At 34.2% G+C, this 22,896-nt stretch overlaps 3 protein-coding genes across 3 annotated transcripts; 2 read left to right on the plus strand and 1 right to left on the minus strand.

Moving 5' to 3' along the window:
* Positions 1–9,165: 9,165 nt before the first annotated feature.
* Positions 9,166–14,078, minus strand: LOC126770303 (multiple inositol polyphosphate phosphatase 1-like). Its single transcript, XM_050489657.1, has 9 exons — positions 13,827–14,078; positions 13,529–13,663; positions 13,281–13,456; positions 13,028–13,153; positions 12,485–12,635; positions 11,413–11,513; positions 11,110–11,219; positions 9,742–9,924; positions 9,166–9,476 (listed from the first exon to the last, which is right to left on the minus strand). Exons 1-9 carry the CDS (start codon positions 14,011–14,013, stop codon positions 9,320–9,322), a joined length of 1,326 nt encoding a protein of 441 aa, XP_050345614.1. The 5' UTR covers positions 14,014–14,078; the 3' UTR covers positions 9,166–9,319.
* Positions 14,079–14,357: 279 nt separating this feature from the next.
* Positions 14,358–16,004, plus strand: LOC126770302 (heat shock 70 kDa protein 14). Its single transcript, XM_050489656.1, has one exon. It carries the CDS (start codon positions 14,545–14,547, stop codon positions 15,964–15,966), a length of 1,422 nt encoding a protein of 473 aa, XP_050345613.1. The 5' UTR covers positions 14,358–14,544; the 3' UTR covers positions 15,967–16,004.
* A 2,057-nt stretch (positions 16,005–18,061) lies between these two features.
* On the plus strand, positions 18,062–21,220 carry LOC126770391 (centrosomal protein of 290 kDa-like). The gene is made up of 6 exons (XM_050489789.1): positions 18,062–18,130; positions 18,240–18,479; positions 18,574–18,676; positions 19,112–19,218; positions 19,885–20,010; positions 20,822–21,220. Exons 1-6 carry the CDS (start codon positions 18,062–18,064, stop codon positions 21,167–21,169), a joined length of 993 nt encoding a protein of 330 aa, XP_050345746.1. The 3' UTR covers positions 21,170–21,220.
* The last annotated feature ends 1,676 nt before the right edge of the window (positions 21,221–22,896 follow it).

Here is a 22,896-nt window from a genome sequence, read left to right on the forward strand (position 1 = left end):
CTCGTGCTTTATGGTGAAGGAAAACATCGTGAGGAAACCTGCATGTGTCTAATTTCACTGAAATTGTGCCACATGTGAATTCTACCAACCCGCATTGAAGCAGCGTGGTGGAATAAGCTCCAAACCTTCTCCTCAAAAAGAGGAGAGGAGGCCTTTAGCCCAGCAGTGGGACATTCACAGGCTGTTACGGGTTACGGATAATATATATGTTAGATACAATGAAAGCTGAGCGATTTGCGATTTCATTTTGTGACGATAATAGAATACTAACACGCTGAAACGTTCGAGGTGTAAATATATATTTTTTTCGACTTAAAAATTTACACACCAACTCTTTTCAAACTTCACTCTTGTTGAGTTACATCCGTTGACGATGAAACAGACTTTTCAGGTTTAATTAAATGTAATCGTGATCTCTTTTTACGTCGAAGATTAAGTTCAGAGTGTATCCTTTGTCGACTGGATTGTTTGAGTTTCCAAAGTTATCCTTTTTCCTTTCTTTAATACACGTATAAATTGGATTAAGTCTTTATATCTAGTGTTCAAGCTTTAAATGTCATGTTTTGTGTTACCGAAAATAGTTACAATAATAACTTGACGATTTTCAAAATATTTGTACTTTTAACGGTGATTATTTTTATTCGAATTTGATCGAGTCACAAGGTTCATTATTATTTTTCGATTTCTTTTACGTACAAATGAATAGGTACTTGCTTTTGTTATTGTTGGCACGAGCGTGAAGGATTTAATCATAAATTTTATATATTTTTCATAACTTATTATTATTATTATTTTATAGAATAGGAAGGCGGACGAGCATATGGGCCACCTGATGCTAAGTGGTCACCAAACGCCCTTAGACATTGGCATTGTAAGAAATGTTAACCATCGCTTACATCACCAATGCGCCACCAACCTTGGGAACTAAGATGTTATGTCCCTTGTGCCTGTAATTACACTGGCTCACTCACCCTTCAAACCGGAATACAACAATACCAAGTACTGCTGTTTTGCGGTAGAATATCTGATGAGTGGGTGGCCCAGACGAGCTTGCACAAAGCTCTACCACCAGTAAGCTCTGGTGATTTATTGGTGATTTAGGTACCTATAAGTACTTTGTGGTAACATACCAACCACTCATCAGATATTCTAAACACCAAAAAGCAATTAGTATTGGCGTGTTCCGATTGGAAAGATGAGTGAGCCAATAACGACAGGCAGGTGACGGAACATCTTAGTTCCCAAGGTGGAGAATTGCTGACTTAAGAATTGGTTAATATAATAATATTTCATACAGTGACAATTTCTGTGAGCGGTTATGACCACTTACCATCTAATGACCTATTTGCCCGTGCGCGTACAATTTTTATATTAAAAAAAAGCCTGAAGCGTGACTTGGTACATCAAATAAGAGCTTTAAACTAAATTAAAAAGGCATTACAATTGGTAACGCCTGTTGGGCGTAAGCTAATAACACATACATATAATAAGCTAATAACCATGCGTACACTAGGTACTTTAAAAGTCACAGGTTCTAATTCGTTAAATAATTCTATAATTTAATCAGTCGTCAACTCTGTTAGTGTCAGAAAGAATATAAGTAAATTATATCATAATCTAAATAAATAAAATCACGTTATTTTAAAATATAAAAATAATACAAATCTTTATATAGATATATAATAGAGTACTAAAAAATAGAGAATACAAAAATTACTTTGCTACTCCCTTATATTTTAATGTGATGTGTAATAAGCTCCCAAATTACTTGATATATCTTAACGCTACATATATTCTTTGATATAACGATCACTCTGTATTTTAGATGCAAGCTCGTTCAATTCTAAACAGTGTATTATTTTAATGAGTCGTAAAGTATTTCAGACGCGTTGTGTTCCAAAGAGCTTTATGAAGGGAGTTAATAAACATTTTAAATCGCACATGACCCCTTTAACCCAATAATGTTATTAGAGTATAAACTTAATACAACGGTTGTACTAAAATGTTATTTAACGGAACAGTAAAAATCATCAAAGCTAACTTAAGTGTTTTAAACATTAAGTAATTTATAAAAATTACTGTTATCTAAATTACCGTTATGTCTTATTGTCTTATGTATAGCAGCTTGTTTACGAAATCGAGCTATTATCCGTAAAACTTTCGGTAGAGACTGCCCTTTCGCTTATTCGCTGCATTAATACAATACTTTTTTTTTTTATATGCCCCGGAATGGCAAATGACTCTACTCCACCTGATGGTAAGTGGTAGTAGAGTCCAAACGCGACGACGGCCAGTACAGTCGGGAAGAATGTTCTGTACTAGCCGTCCCGGCCTTGCCGGCCCGCAAGATGCCTCTTCACGCCTCGTTTGAAGGAACCCGGGTTGTAAGAGGAGGGGAACACGTGAGCTGGTAAGGAATTCCATTTTTTAGTAGTGCGACAAAGAAAGGAGTTGCCAAATTTCTTTGTGCGCGATGGAATTGATGTCACAGTTAGGCGGTGACATCGAGAACCAGCTCGCGTGGACTTAAGAAGGAAGGGGGAAGCAGGAATTAGAGAGAATAATTCCTCAGAGCACTCGCCGTGATACAGACGATAGAAAGCGCTCAGTACTGCTATCTCGCGACGCAATTGTAAAGGTTCAAGGGTGTTTGTGACTTTTACGTCGCCAATAATGCGTACTGCTCGTCGCTGCAACCGGTCCAAGGCCTCAAGTAGGTACTTAGCGGAGCCATCCCAAAGGTGCGAGCAATATTCCACGCAAGACCGTACCTGTGTTTTGTACAGCAGGCACAGTTGTTGTGGCGTGAAAAAACGCCGCACCTTGTTCAGAACTCCGAGTTTTCGTGAAGCTGTTTTTATAATAGCCTCGATGTAATCCCTTGGACTAAGGTCGCAGCGAACGTCCATCCCCAGCATGGCGATTTTGCTTTGTATCATCAGCGGTGTGCCACAGAGGGAGGGATGAGGGTAAAATGGTGACTTTTTCGCTGTGAGAGCGCATACCTGTGTTTTCTTGGCATTAAACTCAACAAGATTATCAGAACCCCATTTGGCGATGAGCTCTAATGTCCTATCGAGTTCAATAACACGATTCTCCCGCCTCTCCTCAGTTTCCGCCCGCCCAGCCACTGCACGTCCGTGGTATCCACCATGCACTGTACTATCATCTGCATGGCAATGTATGTTCGCAAGAGAGAGCATATCATTGATATGCAAAAGAAAGTGTGTGGGAGATAGCACAGATCCCTGGGGGACGCCAGCATTCACTACATAGAATTGTGAAGCGCAACCATCTACTAAAACACGAAGGCTACGCTTGTGTAGGAAGCTGGCAATCCAGGTGCATAGCTGAGCAGGCAGAACATATGCCGGTAGCTTGGAGACAAGACTTCTGTGCCAGACCCTGTCGAAAGCCTTGGAGATATCGAGGCTGACAGCCAACGATTCTCCATGCTTGTCGATAGCTTCACCCCAGAGGTGCGTTACGTACGCTAGAAGATCACCTGTGGACCGTTTTGGTCGAAACCCGTACTGACGATCATTAATTAGACAGTGATCTTCTAGGTAATGGATCAGTTGGTTGTTTAAAATCCGTTCCATCACCTTACAAAGTACTGAGGTGATAGCTATTGGCCGATAATTTGCCGGGTCAGACCGATCCCCTTTTTTGGGAACCGCTAGCACATTAGCTCTTCTCCAAGCCTCCGGCACACATCCCGAAGAGAGAGAAAGTTGGAACAGGCGCGTTAACACAGGAGACAGCTCCGCCGCGCACTTCTTCAGCACAATGGCTGGTATTCCATCGGGACCGCTAGCTTTCCGTATATCGAGTGATTGCAGCTCCGCACGCACATCACGTTGCCTGATTTTGATGTCAGGCATCGTGTGGCCACATGAAGGTATTGTTGGTGGCTGCGCACTACAATCATCGATCACAGAGTTGTCGGCAAAGAGTTTAGCCAGGAGGTCGGCTTTCTCCTGCGGACTGTGAGCTAGCGATCCGTCCGGATTTCTGAGCGGTGGCAGCGAAGGTTGGTAGAAATTGTTTTGCACAGACTTGGTCAGACGCCAGAAGCTACGGGAGCCCCTAGGATGCGAAATAAGGTCATGACCAATCTGTACAATGCGCTGTGCATCCGCTCTCGTGTATGCATACCGCTGATGGCGGCAGCTTGGCCTGTGGCACTTTGGTAGATATAAGGCCGTGATCCGAAGAACCAAGTGGAGCTTGAACCACAACCTGATATTCCACCGGGTGAGAAGTCAGCAGAAGATCCAGTAGAGAAGGCGCTTGCCCATCAATGTCTGGGATCCTGGTGGGCTGATCAACCCGTTGGGTCAAGTCGTGTGTGAGAGCAAAAGCATGAGCAGTTCTTCCAGCATGGTCAGTTTTGAGGGATTTCAACCATGATTCATGGTGAGCATTAAAATCCCCCAAAAACACCAATTCCGCGTTAGGAAACTGCTCTTGCGCAGCATCTGCCACCCGACTAAGATGGTCGAATAATCGGCTTGTCTCCAAGTCACCATTGTGGGATCTGTAGAGGCACACGTAGACTCGACTCTGACGAACCAGGTCTACACGTACCACCAACATGGAGAAGGAGGGGTCCTCCAAGCAGCGCAATCGGTGACAACAAACATCCGCCCTGACGAACAAGCATACTCCGGCTTTCGCTTTAAAAGATTCTTCAAGCATGTAGCCGGGATAGTTAAGGTAGCTGGTGTCGGCAGGGCGGAGTATTTGCGTCTCCGTGAGAAACAACATTGCTGGCCGTGCTGTCTCGAGATGGTGGTGGACAGCGTTGAGGTTAGCGTGGAGTCCTCGGATGTTAGAGAACTCGACCTCAAACAGCGTGGGTATGGTGGGGGTGTACACCGCTGAACGACCGTTATTTCTTATTTGCGCTACCATTTGGAAAAATAAGGAAAAGAGACGTGAAGCGAGCGACGTATTGCCACGATAGGGATGGGCAAAGTATGGAGGCGTGTTTTCCCAAATGTTTGCCAAAAAGGAAAATATACTGATCCGCCGGACGGAAGGGCCCCCGAACCCCCCCGGAAGTGGCCGCCGGGACCCCACCTTCCGGTCACCAACCGGCACGACGGTCCACCCCGAGATTATGCGTGGCCTGGTGGGGCAGCCTCGCGAGCTGGTTAGGCACGCGGAACAGCCGTTTCTTCGGGTCTCCCTGTCCGGCAGGTCAATACAGTTTCCCCCGGCATTGGTTCAATAGCCGTCTCCACTGGACCAACACCCATCGCGGCAATACTCGCTCGGGCACTGGCTGTACGCTGGCTGACCTCGAAACGCGGCTGCAAGCCACTTCACGAGTTTTTCACCATGCGTACGGTGGTAACAAGCCAGGCGGATGTTAGCATCCTACCACCAGATGAGCAGATGGTCGCTCAGATATCCCTTAGTCGCCTCTTACGACACCCATGGGAAAGAGAAGGGCAGTGAAATGTATTCTTTCTCCATCACTGCACGGGTTTTTCACCATGCGTACGGTGGTAACAAGCCAGGCGGATGTTAGCATCCTACCACCAGATGAGCAGATGGTCGCTCAGATATCCCTTAGTCGCCTCTTACGACACCCATGGGAAAGAGAGGGGCAGTGAAATGTATTCTTTCTCCATCACTGCACGGATAAATACTAGCTACTTTTCTTTATTAAACTATTACCAAATAGGAGTTGCGTCACAATATTCTCTGTGCCCAATATTCATGGCGGTTGCTTGAACGGGACAAAAGTTTTACAGCGTCAAACAAACAAAATATATAATATATATAAAAGCCTAGAATAAATAAATACATATATACCAACTTTCATTATAATATGACAAAAGGTATCGAAGTCTATTAATATTAAGAGATATTTATACCAACATATATCTAATATATGAGATTGTGTTGAAAGTGGAGAATTTTTATTTTTGATTACTTTAAAACGATATTTTCTACTGTATATTTTACGAAATAATATGTTTTTAAATTACATAAGAATATTGATCATCAGACTTATATATGAGAAAGTGTCAATTTGTATGTTTGTTTATCTCGTCACGACTAACCGTGGAGAAGCTATTGTGCCTATTAAATAAAAAAAAAATTTTAAGCATTTCATCTCATAAAAGATTTTCTCGAATACAATATTTAATTCCAGCAAAAGACTTTATCTATACGGCAGTCCATAAAATGAGCGAAAAGTTTGAATAAGATTAATGGATATAATTACGAATCCACGACCCAATTCCCGCGAACCTTCACATAAATTTTAAGTTTCCTGTTTGTAAGTAATGTCTGGTTCAAGGGGTAATGTTTATCGATCTCAAAAATTTTATGTATGCGTTTCTCTGTAACGTTCTCTGTTATAGCCATTTTACAACCAATACTTGCGCTGTTTCAGGATACATTGTACATTTAATTATTGCACTGTATATAATTACATACGTGTACACAATACACAGATCCTAAAGCTTATTTCTATTTTTATAACCGTTAAAATATATTTCGATGAAATTATATGAAGAGCTAACAATCATGTATTAACAATTAGTAACTCATTAAATGTAGCTTAAATTTTGCTAATGGTTTTTCATTATATAAGCACATGCAATATTCTGTAACGCATATTTATAATATAAAACGTGGTTATAGGCTGTTAAAAATAAAAAGTATGTTAAGTAAAGTTATATTGGCATCTCATGCTTTGCGATGATTAACAGTGTCAATCAAGAAACCTGCAAGTTTTGCAAAAATATTTTGTGACATGATTAATGTACCTATAAAACCGCTATGGAAGTGAAACGGGTCATGCTCATTCAAGATATTTATTACCCAGCTAAAAACAATATCATTTAACTGCACCATTTCGAAATAGGGGGCCTCAAATGTCAGTGCGTAGGGGCCTTGGATGCCTAAGTCCGGGCCTGATCATGCTTAGATTCTAGCTTCTTAATCGGAGAATAAAGTTATACTCATTAGTGAGATATATGCTAACTATTCCTTTCCCATAAAAAGCGCTTTAAACTGGCTCGTCCCAAGTTCAAATACCGCGTCCGACAAATAAATAATTCTGTCGATATATTCTCAGTAACAGCAAGAAATATATAAGGTTACTACTGACTGGTTTATTATGGGAATGGACATATATTCAATTTTCTCTAAAGTGTAACCGGAAACATAAATTCATGCACGTTATATTGTAATATGTTTTTGTGTGAGTAAGTATCGAAAAGTAAATATTTATTAGTTTTTATATCGTACTAATCGAGATACATACAATTAAAGATAACAAAAAGTAAATGGTACTAATCTTATGTACATTTCGAATTCGTTCACACATGTGACTTATTGTATATAAATAGTAAATATAGTTGTCATGCAATGCGCCCGCTCGCAGAATTACCTTGACAGAGCCCAGAGGCCACAGTGTACAAAAGTGTTGCATATACAGAAACGAACAGAAGTTATTGGTTTTTATTTAAACCACTACTACTCTATGTCGTAGAAGTTACAACAAATGCACCTGTCTGTCCAGCTAGGTCGGATCGCAGCCTCATCGGATTAAAAGAGAAGCTCAAAGAATGGACTTGTATTTTCTCATATTATGATGATGTTGTCCTCCTGACCGATTTCGGCCACGGCAGCCAATCTCAAGGAAGAGTAACTAAATGCACAGAACATATTATAGTTCATACGTGTGTGCGCAAACATTATAATAATTTACACAATTCTGGTGGCATCTATGTGGTCCAATAATAAATATAAATAGTTTCAATTAACCTATTTTTTGGAGAAAATATTATTTAGTTGCAAAATTGATCATCATTGTCTTGAACTGTGAACGAAATTTTAAATTAAACACTGTTGAGTGTTGTTACATAAGCCTTAAGGTAGATAATATCAATTCTCAACCTCTTCTGCGGCTTTGACTGCACATTTAATAATAACCATGAGGGCCATTTTGGTATTAAAACATTTTAAGCATGTCTGGGAAAAAGTGTTACCCAATAAAATGATTTTTATTAAAATGCAACAAGATATAAAATCCTTTGTACACATAATGCTTCCATGGTTTATTATGGTATCTGTACGGTTGAAGCTAGTAAAAACCAGGCTCATGCGACCCTTGCAACCCATTTCTCGTATGAAACATTGTAACTACTTACTGTTTATTAAATTTTTCACGAGCACCTTTATGCGGCTAAAAGCAGGTGACTACGATGCTCGTAAAGCTTCATGGTATTTTGTAGTGATCGTTCTATGATTAAAGCAAGAAAATTGTTTACTTTTATATATTTTTTTATTAAGTTATCCTAAAAATAAATAGTGAATTCTTCCGTTTTTTTTTTCGGGAGGGAGGGAATTCTTCCGTATGGAGTAAGATTCCAAATTGTATAAGTAACTAATTAAATAATTATTACATTTTAAGTCCAAAATCGGACTAAGCATATTATATATAATTAAGGCCGGATTTCCCTATAACCCTACTCGGCTAGCAATGGGCCTAGGGACGGTTAAACTTAGTGGATTTTATTTTGAGTATCTATGTCCACACTCACGTTCAATACATTTTATACATTATATGTTTAAAAATGTGTCATAGATATATAGTATCGCAGACTTATGTGTAGACCTTTTTATAACCTACAATTTTCTAGTATTGTTTCGATCTATCTCGTAAGGTTAAGCAGCATTAGCCATGTAAGCGTACGAAAACAGTTTTTGGACAAAATAACGTCATAGTTCAGCCACTTTGTACAAAATATTTACAAAGTCTATACATAAACTTGTTAACCGCTGTTATTGAAAACCTTTAGAAGAACTTTAGAAAACGTTTAGAAGAAGTTAGCGGATACACATACAGGCAGAGAGCGACTTTTCCTTATACTATTTAGAGATATCTTTGAAACAACGTGCGATACGGAATAAGGATCCGTTGATTCTTATGCAGAATTTATTATGGGTTTCATTTAAGTTCTTCATGGTAGAATCAATATTTTGAATCTGTTAAATAGGTCTACGTTTAACTAATCTGCAAATTTATAAAAATGATGAAGTATTTGTGTTATAAAACCGTGTGTGGATATAGATATAAAACTGTATTTCTAAATGATTAATCTAAAATTAAAATTGGATAATAAAAGCCACATAATATATGATTTGTATTTTTGTATTTTTTTATTTTTGGTGTAAAAATGTAATACAAACTTTCAACTGGTTGTATAATTTATACAAAAAATATATTTGATAACATAAGGCATAGCGTACACTGATATAATATAAGGATTAACCATTAATTAAAATATTACTAATCAAGCCTGCACATATCAGAATGATCACAATTATGAATTGATTCATAGAAATATTCCTTTAAATATTCAAGTGGACAGAGTTCTTCTTCACACATTGGCAGTTTTATTATTCTTTCTTGATGCAACGATAATATTTTATCTCCATCTTTGCACCTGAAACGAATGAAATTTATAAGGTGGAATTAATAATTAAATATTCAATTGATTATTATTACAAAGTAAATGTTTGATGGCGTATTGTGTAAGGAATCCGTTTACCATCACCGTTTACCGTGGCCTATCTGCCCGTACGCCTTCCCATTATATAACTTTTGTATTTGGTAGGTTATTAATGACCCAAATAAAAAAATAAATATTATATAGATAATTTATTATCGTATATTACAATATATAAAACTTACTTAGTTTATATACTCACTTGAATAAAACAAAAGCTAAGTTAGAAGCGAAGCAGTCAATGTTTGAAGCTCTCCACGACCTGACTTCGACCATGGCGTTTCCTCTCAAATGTGAGTCTGGCTTGTATAGTTGCAAATGCGTTAACAGTTTCAGTAACGTACCGGAGTGAGCAAAGAGGAATGTTCCTCTTGGACCTTTTTTACTGAAAAAATATGATTCATTTTCATCTTTTAGAGCCGAGATGGCCCAGTGGTAAGAACGCGTGAATCTTAACCGATGAACGTGGGTTCAAACCTGGGCAAGCACCACTGAATTTTCATGTGCTTAATCTGTGATTACAATTCATCTCGTGCTATACGGTGAAGAAAAACATCGTGAGGAAACCTGCATGTTCTGCAATTTCACTGAAATTCTGCCACATGTGTATTCCACCAACCCGTATTGGAGTAGCGTGGTGGAATAAGCTCCATACCTTCTCCTCAAAAAGGGAGAGGCCTTAGCCCAGCAGTGGGACATTCACTGTTACTGTACTGTACTGTTCATCTTTTATTTTTATCATTAGTTATAAAGTAATCCTTTAGTTTTGAGTTTTCATTAATAGTTAGTTTGCATAAATTATAGATTTTATTAATTTTTGCATGAAACTGTTTATTTTAACCATAATTTTAGTTTTATTAGAAGAGTTGTAATTTTTTTCTATTACTGCTGCTTTACCTGTGGGCGTGTATATGTAGCATGTACACGTATATGTCATGCCAAAGATATCGTTGTTCTATCAAATGGAAATACTACATGAGTATAGTATATAAGGAGGCATTATAACAATTCTGTAAATCCATTTTTCTTTAATTACTAGAAAAATAATAATCACACTCATATATGACGGGCCGGTTGGCTTGGTTGTTAGACTTGCCTTTCACGACGAAAGTTGGGGGTTCTTTCCCCACCCAGGACAGATATTTGTATGCATGAACATGTCTGTTTGTTCTGAGTCTGAGTGTAATTATCTATATAAGTATGTATTTACAAAAGAAAAGTAGTATATGTAGTATATCAGTTGTCTGGTTTTCATATTACAAGCTCTGCTTAGTTTGGGATCAGATAACCATGTGTGAATAATGTCCCAGGGTAAAAAATAAATAAATAATAATAATAATAATAAATACAAAAGTTTTCATGTGTTGTGAATATTTGTTTCTTCTTCAAACTTTATCACAGCTAAAATATTATGACATAATTACTATATTTTGGCCTTTTTATCCGGTTTAACTGGATTTTTGATTACGACGTAGGCGAAGCCGCGGGGGAATTGTTAGTTAGTAATAAATAGGCCCATAGACATAGACAATGGATCAAGACAAAAATCTAAAACATAAAAAAATCTTACCTCATACTTTCAAACATATTTTTTAACAACATACAAGCCTGTTTATACGTCAGGCTGAATCCATAGCCGTCCAGCCAATAGTGTTTCAGATCATAATAATACTCCAGAATCTAAAAAAAACAACTCAGTATACAGTACATTTAACTAATATAGTTTTCACCTGTGGCTTCAAATCGAAGAAATTGCTTTGAACTAACAATATTTGGTCAGAATTGACGTGTTCTAATGGCTGGAACCATTTTTAAGGACTAAATGAAGACAATAAATAAATCATAGACAATTTATAGAAGATATTCAACTTACTTTAATATTGATATCGTCAAAACCAAGACACCAGGGAGACGTGAAATGCTTATGCCACGATGTCTCATAACCACAAATCTTATAAATTAAACTCACTGTATCTGTAATATAAAAAAAAAAAAATAATGACAATTGAGAAGCAATATTAACTTACTACTGTCAAATAATAAATCATAATACATAAAAGCCAAAATATTTGTGAAATATGGATGATTCAATAGAAACTGCACTATATGTAAAGAAATTATAATAATTTCACAACTGCTTTTGTAGCTTATACCGATCAAGTATTAATAATCAAAATAAAATTTTCTTTTTCAATATTTAAGCTATAATATAATTGATTGTCCTATTAAAAACTACAAATGGTTCAGAAAAGAAAATACCCTGACCCGATAAGAACTGGAGTGAAAGTCACTCAGCCTGTTTTTTTGTCTGATCTTGTAATTATTTCAAATGAAATCAAAATATTTTTATTGAAATAGACTTTTAAAAGTTCTTATGAATCCTCTATCGATATTTACTCCAAGTTGGCACTATTTGATAGATATTCTCATTAACTTCCTAATTAAACAATTATTCCATACTACTAAATATTTCACCAATTCAGTATTAGTTTTATATAAAATGTTAAATTTGATACTGTATTGAATAATCTTTTATTTCCGACAGACAGATTGCAATTGGCCAACTAATCTTTTTTTTTTTTTGTTTTTGCTTAATATAATACATAAAAAAAAACATTTTCAATTTAAAATAACACCTATTTGAAAACAAGCTTTTATTTAATTCATGTATTAAAAGGAACAAAATTTAGTATACTATATTGTCACCAGCATCAAAAGTGTGCCAAATTCAAGGGCAATTAGTCGAGTGGAACTGATTTAAAAATTCGCTTACAAGAATCGACCTACACACATACTAACAGGTGAAGTAAAATAGAAGTATGAAAATACTGAAGGTTCTATACACATTCATATAATATAACTGTGTACATAAGGAACTTGTGAAATAATGTTTGTTTGTTGTAGCAAATAGCAAAGCAAGCTGCTAAAATGACTGAGCTACGAACCCAAGCGCAATACTCTATCAAGACCAAATCTTTTAGAGATAGACTGTAGCGTCACATTCATTTCAGTACTATTTGCGTACAATATTTGCTCCTTATATGTATTTGGATTTTTCTTAACTTGCTTTAGCCACTTGTCACAGTGTTTGTAAAACTGAAAAAGTTTTCATGTGAAATTTCATGTGTTCAATAAAATATTGAATGGAATGAAAGATACAGGGACATTTTTTTTACCAGGTTATATGAATGATAAAAGGAAAAAGTAATAATGTTTAAATGCACAAAGGCAAATGTAAGAAAATCCTACCATATAGATTCTGTGCTTCTATTTTTTTGTGATCATCATTGGTTGATCCATCACAATGCTAAAATGTTATATCCCTGGTGCCCATTATTACACTAAAATTAGCAATAATAACTATTGATTTTAGGAGATTGAATGATAAATGAGTGTTTTATGTCCAGTTTCAATAAAGCTCTACCACCAATAAATAAAATACTTGAAGTAAAAAAGAATAATAATGAAAAATTAATTTTTATACTCACTCGCAATGTTGTGTCAACTTTAAGCGCTGGCTCGAATACAACACTTTGGGAATTATTTTTGTCAAATAATCCTACTGTGAAATATCTTGCACTTTGTTGAGCTCTTTGTGTAGCTGTGTATTTGAACTGTAAAATTGATGTTAAGTCAATCATTAATTCTTAAGAATACATACATACATTTAGTTTTCTTTTTTTAATATTTTTGTGTAAATAAACTCAAGTTTAATTATTTAATATTTTTTTTTAATAATACCTTAAAGTCTTTACTTTTGTATACTTGTTTAATAGCATTCGGAAATCTCTTTTGCATCCTCTCTGCAAGTTGTATCATTTCATATTGCCCTTCTAATGTCAAATATTTCTCTTGCTCTATTTCAATATCATTGGCCCAGTTTACAAATAGCTTTAAATGGTCTTCTTTTAAGGGACCTTAAATAAAAGATTAAAATAATTGTGGAAAAATGTCATATAAAATACATTAATTTATTAAAATGTTTCTACCTTTCCCTTGATTATTTTTTAATAAAATTTCATATTTTAACTCTTTTAATTTTGTGTTCATTCCGAGTATATCTTTAGCACTAGGAAGCCTTGTTCCATGTCTTAGGACCATCCATATTTTTGCGTCTTTGCAACCTGAAATAAAATACTATTAAAGAAAATGAAACTATCATCATGTATATGACCCACTGCTGACTAAGGCCTCTTCTTTTTAAGGAGTAAGTTTGAAACACTTAAATACTATTTAAAGAAAAAACAAATCTCTTTCAAGTGACAATATTAACAAAATAATACATACCAGGAAAAAATATTTTTGTATCATTTTTGTTATTTTTAAATCGATAAGGAGTTCGAGTTCCTAAAAAATTTCGTATATCTTTAGGTTTAAGAGTTGTCGCATGTAAGTTATGACTCAAAACTACAACAATGCTTAAAGTTAAAAAATAAATAGTGGGTATAAGACACTGTATTATCTGAATTTTCATTTTAAAGAAAATAAATAAAATTATAAAATTTAAGATTTGTTTATAGTCTAAATCAAATGTCAAATGTCCATTTAACTTTTTTTTTAATACAATAGTCATAGAATCTACATTTGTAGGCAAAGAAAAGTTGCCACAATATACTTTGACCATCGATCTTATATCTATATTTTCGAAAAAATATTACCAAGTTCATCAGTGTGTACATATTTGAAATTATTATATTATTAAAAAAATATTATTTAATATTAAAAAAAAATTATCATCATAAACAGAAACATATCCGATTTTACCTTTTTTAGAATATTAAAATGGCTTAGTCTACACCTACAGATGTGACTCAGAGTCACAATTCACATTGACAATTTGACACATCCCATCCCAGTTGCCCATGTTTACTGTCTAATCTTTTAATTTGAGGTTAATAAACTTATGTTTTTAAGTTCTAATATAATTGTGCTAACTTATTAATATATCTTCATACAGTTATACATTCAAGTCGGAGCGTGGTTTTTTATTATAACCAATTCAAAAATGGCAACTGCATATGGTATACATTTGGGTAATAGTTCAGGATGTTTAGCCGCATTTACTAATGGTACCGCAGCGGTTTTAGCGAACGATGCAGGAGACAGGGTAACGCCCGCTGTTGTCGCTTTGAATGGAGTGGAATGGGAAATAGGTCTTCCAGCAAAATCAGGTCAAGCCTCTTCAAAAGCAATAATAAAGAACAATAAACGTCTTATGAACTGTGATTTTAACGAAGATGATGTGTCTTTTGTAGAGAATGCGTCTTCATGTCGTATTCAGAATGATGATAAATTGGTGTACGAATTTGAAACAAGTGAAACAAAACAGTATTCTAATCCAGATCACATAGCCACAAAAATATATGCTAAACTTTATACTATTGCTAGTCACTCTGTTCAAAATGAAGGAGACTTAAAACTAGTATTAGCTGCACCATTACATTGGTCTAATGTAAGTAGAGAGAGATTAGTTAAATGTGCAGAACTTGCTGGATTTGATGTCTTGCAAGTTATAAGTGAACCAGCTGCAGCACTATTGGCTTACAATATTGAGGATTCTGCAGATGATGTAAATGTTCTTGTATATAGACTTGGAGGCTCAACATGCGATGCATCAGTCATAAAAGTATCAAGTGGTTTTATGTCAGTGGAGAAAAATATTTTCAGAACAGATCTAGGAGGACAATGTCTTACCAAAGACTTGGCTGATTATGTAGCTCAAGAATTCAGACAAAAATGGAAGCTGGATCCACTTGAAAGCCGCAGAGCTATGTCTAAATTATTAAATCATGCAGACAATTGCAAACACATACTCTCAACCCTGAGTTCTGCCCATGTTTTTATTGAATCATTATTAGACGGTGTTGATTGGAGTCAGAATGTTACTCGTGCTAGATTTGAAAATATTATTTCCTCAAAAATTTCTTCATATATTGAACCAGCCAAGAAAGTAATTGATAGCTTTGATGGCAAAATAAGTAAGATTGTGATGTGCGGCGGCAGTATGAAAATACCAAAATTGCAATCAGCAGTTGCAAGCTTATTGCCAGAAGCGGAAGTGTATTCTGGAATTAACCCAGATGAAGTTATAGCCGTTGGATGTGCTAAACAAGCGGGAATGATTTTAGATTTACCCGAATTGTCTCTATCAAACACAAGTACAGAAATTGAATTCTTGGGTAAAGATATATATCTCAAATATTTAGACCAAACAGTTAAATTGTTCAAAGAAGGAACACCACCCTTAGCACAAAATGTTTGTAAAATTGAGACCGACAAAGACATAAAAGATATAAGTTTCACCTTACATGATAATCCAGAAAATGAGCAATTTGCAAAAGAAACATTCAACGTTGAAAGTTTAAATAAACCATTCAAATTAAAAGCAACATTACAACAGTCTAATGTATTATTACAAGTTGAATAATTTTGTAAAATACTGAATATATAAACTTTATTAGCATTTATTTTTATTTCTATTTTAAAAACTGTGGAAAACCTTTTTTTTTATATAGTTTATTCAATCTTTTGAAAATGTATCTAATAGACTATAGTCAAAGTCAAAAAATCTTTATTCAATATAGAAGCATTACACTTGCTTATTGATTGTCATAATCTACCACCGGTTCAGAAATAAACACCTCAGACCTGAGAAGAACCGGAAAGGAAAGAAACTCAGTGAGTTTTTTTTTTTATATCTCATTTCTTTACAAGAAGTGCAATACATATACAATACTAGCCAAATATATAATAATATAAAATAAATAAATATAATAATTATATATACCATTTTTCTTAATTTGAGATAACTTGGAGGCGATCGTTTCATTCCCAGGGTGTGCAATCATTTAGAAAGTCATCGGATGTGTTATCCTTTAGCACACAAGCATTTCTTAACGATCCTTTAAAATTTCACAATTGACTATTTTTGAACGTTTTCTGAGATCCTGTTGTAAAAGCGTATACATTGTCCCATAAAGAATCTGGTAATAATGGTTGTAAGTTTATACTTGTTCCTGGTGTTAACAGTATATATGTCACAATTTCTAGGAAAATCTTTTGTTTTTTCGTACATACATAACATTTTCAAATATATATTGAGAAGCAACAGTCATTATTTTAATTTCTTTAAATTTACATCTAAGTGAATCTTTAGGGCCCAGGTTATAAATTGCAAGAATAGCAATATAGCCCTCTTCTGCAGTACAAAAATCGTATTAATATCGGCTGCATTACCCCAGAGTAGAATGCCATAAGACATTATACTGTGGAAATACACTAGGCGAGCCGTATCAACATCAGTCAACATTCTAATTTTTTTTACTGCGAAAGCTGAGTCTATTTGCCAATTTATTAATATGAGGGCCCCATTGAAGCTTAGAATCTATGGTGATACCAAGAAATTCTGTTGCTTCTACGGAATCTAAAGCTTTCCCATTTAAAAGTACATTCGTTTTTACAAATTTCACGTTGGGAGTAGTGAATTTAATACATTTTGTCTTTTTACCATTTAACAGTAAATTATTAGCACTAAACCAATGTACTATTTCAGAGAGAGCATTGTTCACCTCGTCATATATTAATAAACGTCTTTTTATTTTAAAAATCAAGGAAGTGTCATCAGGAAACAATACTATCTCATGTTTGTTATTTATTTGTTATTTAGACTATTAGACTCTAGATGATTTACATAATCTAATCTAATAATAATAATCTTACATACTTTGATTTTTTTTTAATTAAATTCATTTTATCTGCGTGTGCATAAATCGATTCACAATTTCACAGCATCTTTTATAACTTAGGCCAGGATTGCCTAATTTATATAGTGAACCAATGTCTAACTTGTTATTTCAACTTGTTTTGGCACCCTGCATATGTGGTTTTTAAACTATGTACTATAAAATGTGCAATAAGTTTTAAGTATATAAATTCAATAATTCCTTTTTTAATGGCACGGAATTTAAAGGTTGGATAATTCAATTATCAAAGTTAACTTTTCAATTTTATCAAAAAGTCTTGATTAATTAGACAAAAATTACCCTTACATGCTTTTTATCGACCTTAATATTGATTAGAGTTGTTATTATCTGTATTAACAAACCCTTTTTTATATTTAATATACCTTTAAATGCCATAGTTTAATAGCATTCTCTAGTGTATTGAAGCTTTGTATATTTTTTATACAGAAATAACATATATATAGATATAACACGCGTTTCCTGCAATTTGCGAGACTAGCCCTAGGAAAATTTTATTATACAAAATAATTATTGTTACATGTTAAGGGACAAAATCTGGATGTATATTTTTGGTTCATTGCTTAAAATCCATAAAAATAATTTATTATTTTTAATTTGGTCGTGAATACATAACGTTACATTATTGATTACATTTTGGAAAAAATATATGCATAACATTAATAGCTACAGATATCTTAAGCTGTATTGAAGTTTGTTGCGCTTTTTAATACCTAATTATTGTTTTTTTTATAATAATACCATAAATCTACAACGAATTAAATGGCTGATGTAAATATTGTAAGCGACCGTTTGCAAAATATGTTAACAGGCTTATCAAAGTGTAAAATCGTAAGAAAAAAATTAAATAAACTTATTGGATCTTCTAAGCATACAAAATTTAAATTACATCATAATTATCTATTATTTAATTTTGTCGTTTTAATCTTATTGAAAACAGGATTTTTTTAATGTCGCGGAAGAATGCAAGAGTCTTCGAGAAGTAAATGTGAAATTAGAGTTAGAACTGAAGGAATCGCGCGAACTCGAGAAATCACACCGGTATCACTTGCAAGCTTCCCGCGAAATGATGGGTAATCTACAGGAAACCGTAACACAGTTGGTTTATCTCAAACGTGATGTAAAAAAATTAAAAGACGAGATTGTTTCCAAGGATATGACCTTAGCATCAATGCAAAAGGTTATCTTATGAAATACAAACCACCCGCATTTAAGTGATATTTAACATTTTCTGTACCTTATTTTGACTTATTCACCTGTATTACTCTTTTAAGGATAAAGACAACCTACAACAAAAGCATGACGATATTATTATAGACTTAAGGAAAAGTCATGAAAGGCACATCGAAGAATTAATATCGATTAACGACAAAAAACGTAATGTATAGAATATTTCTATTAATCAAATCAAAATATACTTAATTCAAGTAGCTCGTGCAAGCTTGTTTGAATATTCTTTTTATAAATACATACAATATTGCTAAAAACCTTCTTACACTTACACCATTTGTTTAAATTATATTTATAGGTGCTTAAGAAGTTTTTTTGAGGTTAGGTACAACTCAAAGTATAAAATTTTTATATTTTGTAATTGATTTGTAAAAAACTGCATTTTAATTAAAAAAAATTATATATATTTATTAAAAAAACGAATAGCCTTGTAAACAAAACATTGTTTTTAATTGTAAATCCTTACTGTGATCCTTACATAACAACGTATGCCAGGAAAAAAAGTTAAATAAGTATAACATATAACAGCATAATTTCAGTACTATTGTTTTAATACAATTAAAGGAAAGCCTTAATTATTAGTTCAGCAGGCTCAATACAATTCCGATACGCAAATAGCTCAATATACCTGCATTATTGAAGAGCTACGTGAGAAATTGAAAGAAGTGGAAGAAGTCCATAGAGACAAGGTATGCCAGATACACATTTTCTAGAATACAGATGTATCTGTATATACAATATGTCTATCGGGTTTAATATGAAACATGTAAAACGCTTTGCAACCGCCCCTGAAGCAAAAAAGCATCGGTTAAAAAAGTCTCAGCAATTTTTTTTTAATACCTATGTAATTTGTACTTATGTATTTAATGGAAGACGAGATAAGTACCTAAGTAAAACGTAAGTCCGAATGCGGAACTTTCTCGAGAGGGTAGCGTTCTAAAGTCAATTGTATTAGCGTTTCATGATTACAAAGTTGTAAGTCTATGATTTTTCTTTAACTGCTTTGATTTTGAATACAAACCGAATGACAAAAAGTACAAGTTATTTGAAATTTTACCATAAAATGCCATTCTTGTCTTCAGAGTTTTATTGTCCAAGTATATAATTTCACACTTATTACAAACATTCTTAAGGCATATACAAAACAAAACAGTACCAGATTTACATATTTTCTAAATATATTGATGTTTTGCCATCTCATTAGTTACAAAGGTAATAAAAAAACACTTAATTTGCTGCCCTGAGCCAGCTAACCCGCAACTGTTCACAAATACCTTCACTATGAATATATATATACCTTTTTGTATGTATTACGCCGTTTCAAATAATCTATACTTATTTTGACGCATTCAAAGATGAACTTAGTAGTATTGGATTATGAAGAGAAAGTACAACGAAGTTTAGCTGAAGTCGCCCAGCTTCAAGAACAGCTGTCGCTGCAAAGTGCTCGCTCAGACGCCAACATTGATGCTTATCGTAGGGTAAGTCGAAATATCCTTATCACGTCTGCAATAAAGTTATTTTAAAGCAAGTACATGATGATGAGAAATTTCTCCTGACCGATTTCGGGCACAGCGTCCAATCTCAAAAGAGATTAGCTAACTGTGCAGGACATATTATAGTACACAAGTGTGTGTACAAACAAAGGTTCACTCTCATAATCCGACACGACTACTACGGTTTTACGTGCTTGCCGAGGCATGGAGTGCACACACTTCCAACCCAAACTATTTTTCTAAAAAATAAAAATAAAAACATGCAAAAGAATACGGTTCATGCCTAGGGTAAAGAACGTCTTTATAACGTTGATCCTGCAAGCATATTTGACCATATTGACCATGTGCTTTAGCGGCGGTATCTCAGACCCTATTACGTTTTCCTCAATGCAAATTAAAATTAAAGAACAAATAAATAATTCAGTTTTGAGGAAATGAAATTAACTCGTTCACACTTGGCCTCGGTTTATTAAATTTGTGTACAAAATTCTAAAATAAGTTAGTTTTTATTTGAATTACTAAATAAAATAGTTTGCAATTCAATTATTGAAAATGCAAAAAAAAAATAAGAAAACAAATTTTACTAGAACTGTATACGCGCTATTTTTATACTGCAATGCAAGCGGTCAGGTCATTGACCGGATACTCCGTTAATATGCTCGTAGACTAAAAATTAAATATAGTTACTACGACTGAAGTGAACCTCATAAGCCTTTAGTTTTAAATTACTCAAGTGCATGTATAATAATTATTAACAAGATTACCGCTTTTGAAACCCAATATTATTTTATTGTAGAAACTTGAAGAATTAGAAGAAAAATTAAAACAGAGTCAATTTAAAGAATATTTGGCTCAAAGCAGTTATCCTAATCAAAGCCATTACGAAAATAAAGTTGAACTTCCTTACTCTGTAAATGCTAATTCTTTTAATTCGTTATCTGCCGACTATAACTCTACAACAGAAAGTCCTAAGCCAAGTCAAAGCCGTCACACAATGTTTACGAAATCTTCGAAGGCACCAGCATTACAAGTCATGTATACTGATACTAAGACTCCGAATTTGCCTAAAAATGACAAGAAAGGCCATTTCAACATAACGAAAAAGAGGAAATTGTATAGTGAAAAAGACTTTCTAAATCAGTAACATCTTAACATGCCTTCGTCTCATACGTAACTCTATGTATGACTTTGTCTAATTGAGCGATTAATGTTACCTTTTAAAATAAACTGCACGTTCTGAGATATCTTGGCAATGTTTTCATTTCCTCCGCTTTCACTTCTCCGACTTTTGCATCTTTATGTCTTCATAACATTTTGAGGTGGTGTATGAATAAACTTATAACGTATATTACTTATAACGTACTTGCGCATTAAATTGTTTTAAGCATCAATATTTTACCAATACATGAAGTATAATATTATAAATATTATTGTACCTGTAATTTGCTTTTCTAAGTAGAAAATTGACTTTTATATTTAATGAATTATTAGAAGATATATTTTATATGTCTGTATTGTTAGGAGTGGATTCTAAATAGTTCTTTATCTAAATAGTTTTTCGTGTTTAAAAAGCAAAATTCTAAATCATAGATTAGAAACTAGCTCAAAACAATCTACAAAAAATGCATAATTGATTATAAAGTGCGATGGACTGTAATAATCGCCTGCAATAATAAATAATAACCTAAAAATGGGTAATTTTAAAACATCTATAAATATTAAAAAAAAAAAAACTAATTGCATAAATTTGATTTGCATTTATATTTACCGATAACCTACGATTATAATGCGTAAACTATATCAATATCGAAATAGAAACTATACCGTCTACATAATTTCAAAAGCGAGTAGGCATACGCTTTGCATATAAACGAGTTCATTCGTCATTAGGCGGCAAACGATATATGAATAGTAATCTCATTGTTACGCAAAAAACTCATCACTATTTCATCATTAAAGTTTAAAATAACTGAAGTAATAATAATAAAATAATAACTATTATTTACGGTGTGATCGATTTAATTATAAGTATTTTGTACGTCTGTTTCTCGTTCCAATTCCGAAATTCGAGATAAACAATTTATATGTACAAATTCATTGTTATGAAAACATGTATATTTGTAATTATGTTCATGATTATTTATTAGTTACATCACGATGTTCGAACGTAATGTAGGTAGACTTCGCGAAACGCTTGTTATTTGCTGTGTAGGTAGGTATCGACTGTCTTGGTAAATATCGTTTGCTATGGAATGCGTCGAATTCTATTTACTAAAGAAGTGCGATTATGTAAGAACTCAATTCGTTAGTCACCCGTGAAATGTTCACAACCGACTTGTGGTGATATACGATTTTGATGCGTGTATTCATGAAATGCTATAATTATTATGGTCATTATCGCATATTACTATGTGACATTTTACATCTGTTTCCTGCGTTGAGTTTGTTCTTTCAGAATAGCCCTATAGTACGATACACATTATCTGTAACTCATTAAAATTTTGTATGAATGTATATCTCTACCGTTCTTTTACCTTCCATTTTGATTTGCTTTTAACTTTTATGTGCACGAATAAGTTACTATTTTTTTATATTTCCGGGGGCAAATGACTCTACTCCACCTGATGGTATATGGTAGTAGAGTCCAAGCGCGACGACGGCCAGTACAGTCGGGAAGAATGCTCTGCACTAGCAGCCCCCGCCTTGCTGGCCCGCAAGATACCTCACGCCTCGTTTGAAGGAACCCGGGTTGTCAGAGGAGGGGAACACGTGACTTATAAATAGCACTGCTGTACTAATTTTGATAGAAATTGCTACAGGCCCATTCGGTGACACGGTCTGAGAGAATGCTAGAATTTTATATAGTATGCT

Source organism: Nymphalis io, chromosome 8, assembly GCF_905147045.1.
Source record: "Nymphalis io chromosome 8, ilAglIoxx1.1, whole genome shotgun sequence".
Taxonomy (NCBI): Eukaryota; Metazoa; Arthropoda; class Insecta; order Lepidoptera; family Nymphalidae; genus Nymphalis; species Nymphalis io.

Coding starts and splice junctions, on each gene's coding strand:
- LOC126770303 (XM_050489657.1), bottom strand. CDS start 14,013: ATGAAAATTCAGATAATACAGTGTCTTATACCCACTATTTATTTTTTA. Junction 13,154..13,280: donor ACAAAAGTAAAGACTTTAAG/GTATTATTAAAA, acceptor TCAATTTTACAG/TTCAAATACACAGCTACACA. Junction 9,477..9,741: donor TTAGCTTTTGTTTTATTCAA/GTGAGTATATAA, acceptor CATTCGTTTCAG/GTGCAAAGATGGAGATAAAA.
- LOC126770302 (XM_050489656.1), top strand. CDS start 14,545: ATGGCAACTGCATATGGTATACATTTGGGTAATAGTTCAGGATGTTTA.
- LOC126770391 (XM_050489789.1), top strand. CDS start 18,062: ATGGCTGATGTAAATATTGTAAGCGACCGTTTGCAAAATATGTTAACA. Junction 18,131..18,239: donor GCTTATCAAAGTGTAAAATC/GTAAGAAAAAAA, acceptor TATTGAAAACAG/GATTTTTTTAATGTCGCGGA. Junction 18,480..18,573: donor CCTTAGCATCAATGCAAAAG/GTTATCTTATGA, acceptor TACTCTTTTAAG/GATAAAGACAACCTACAACA.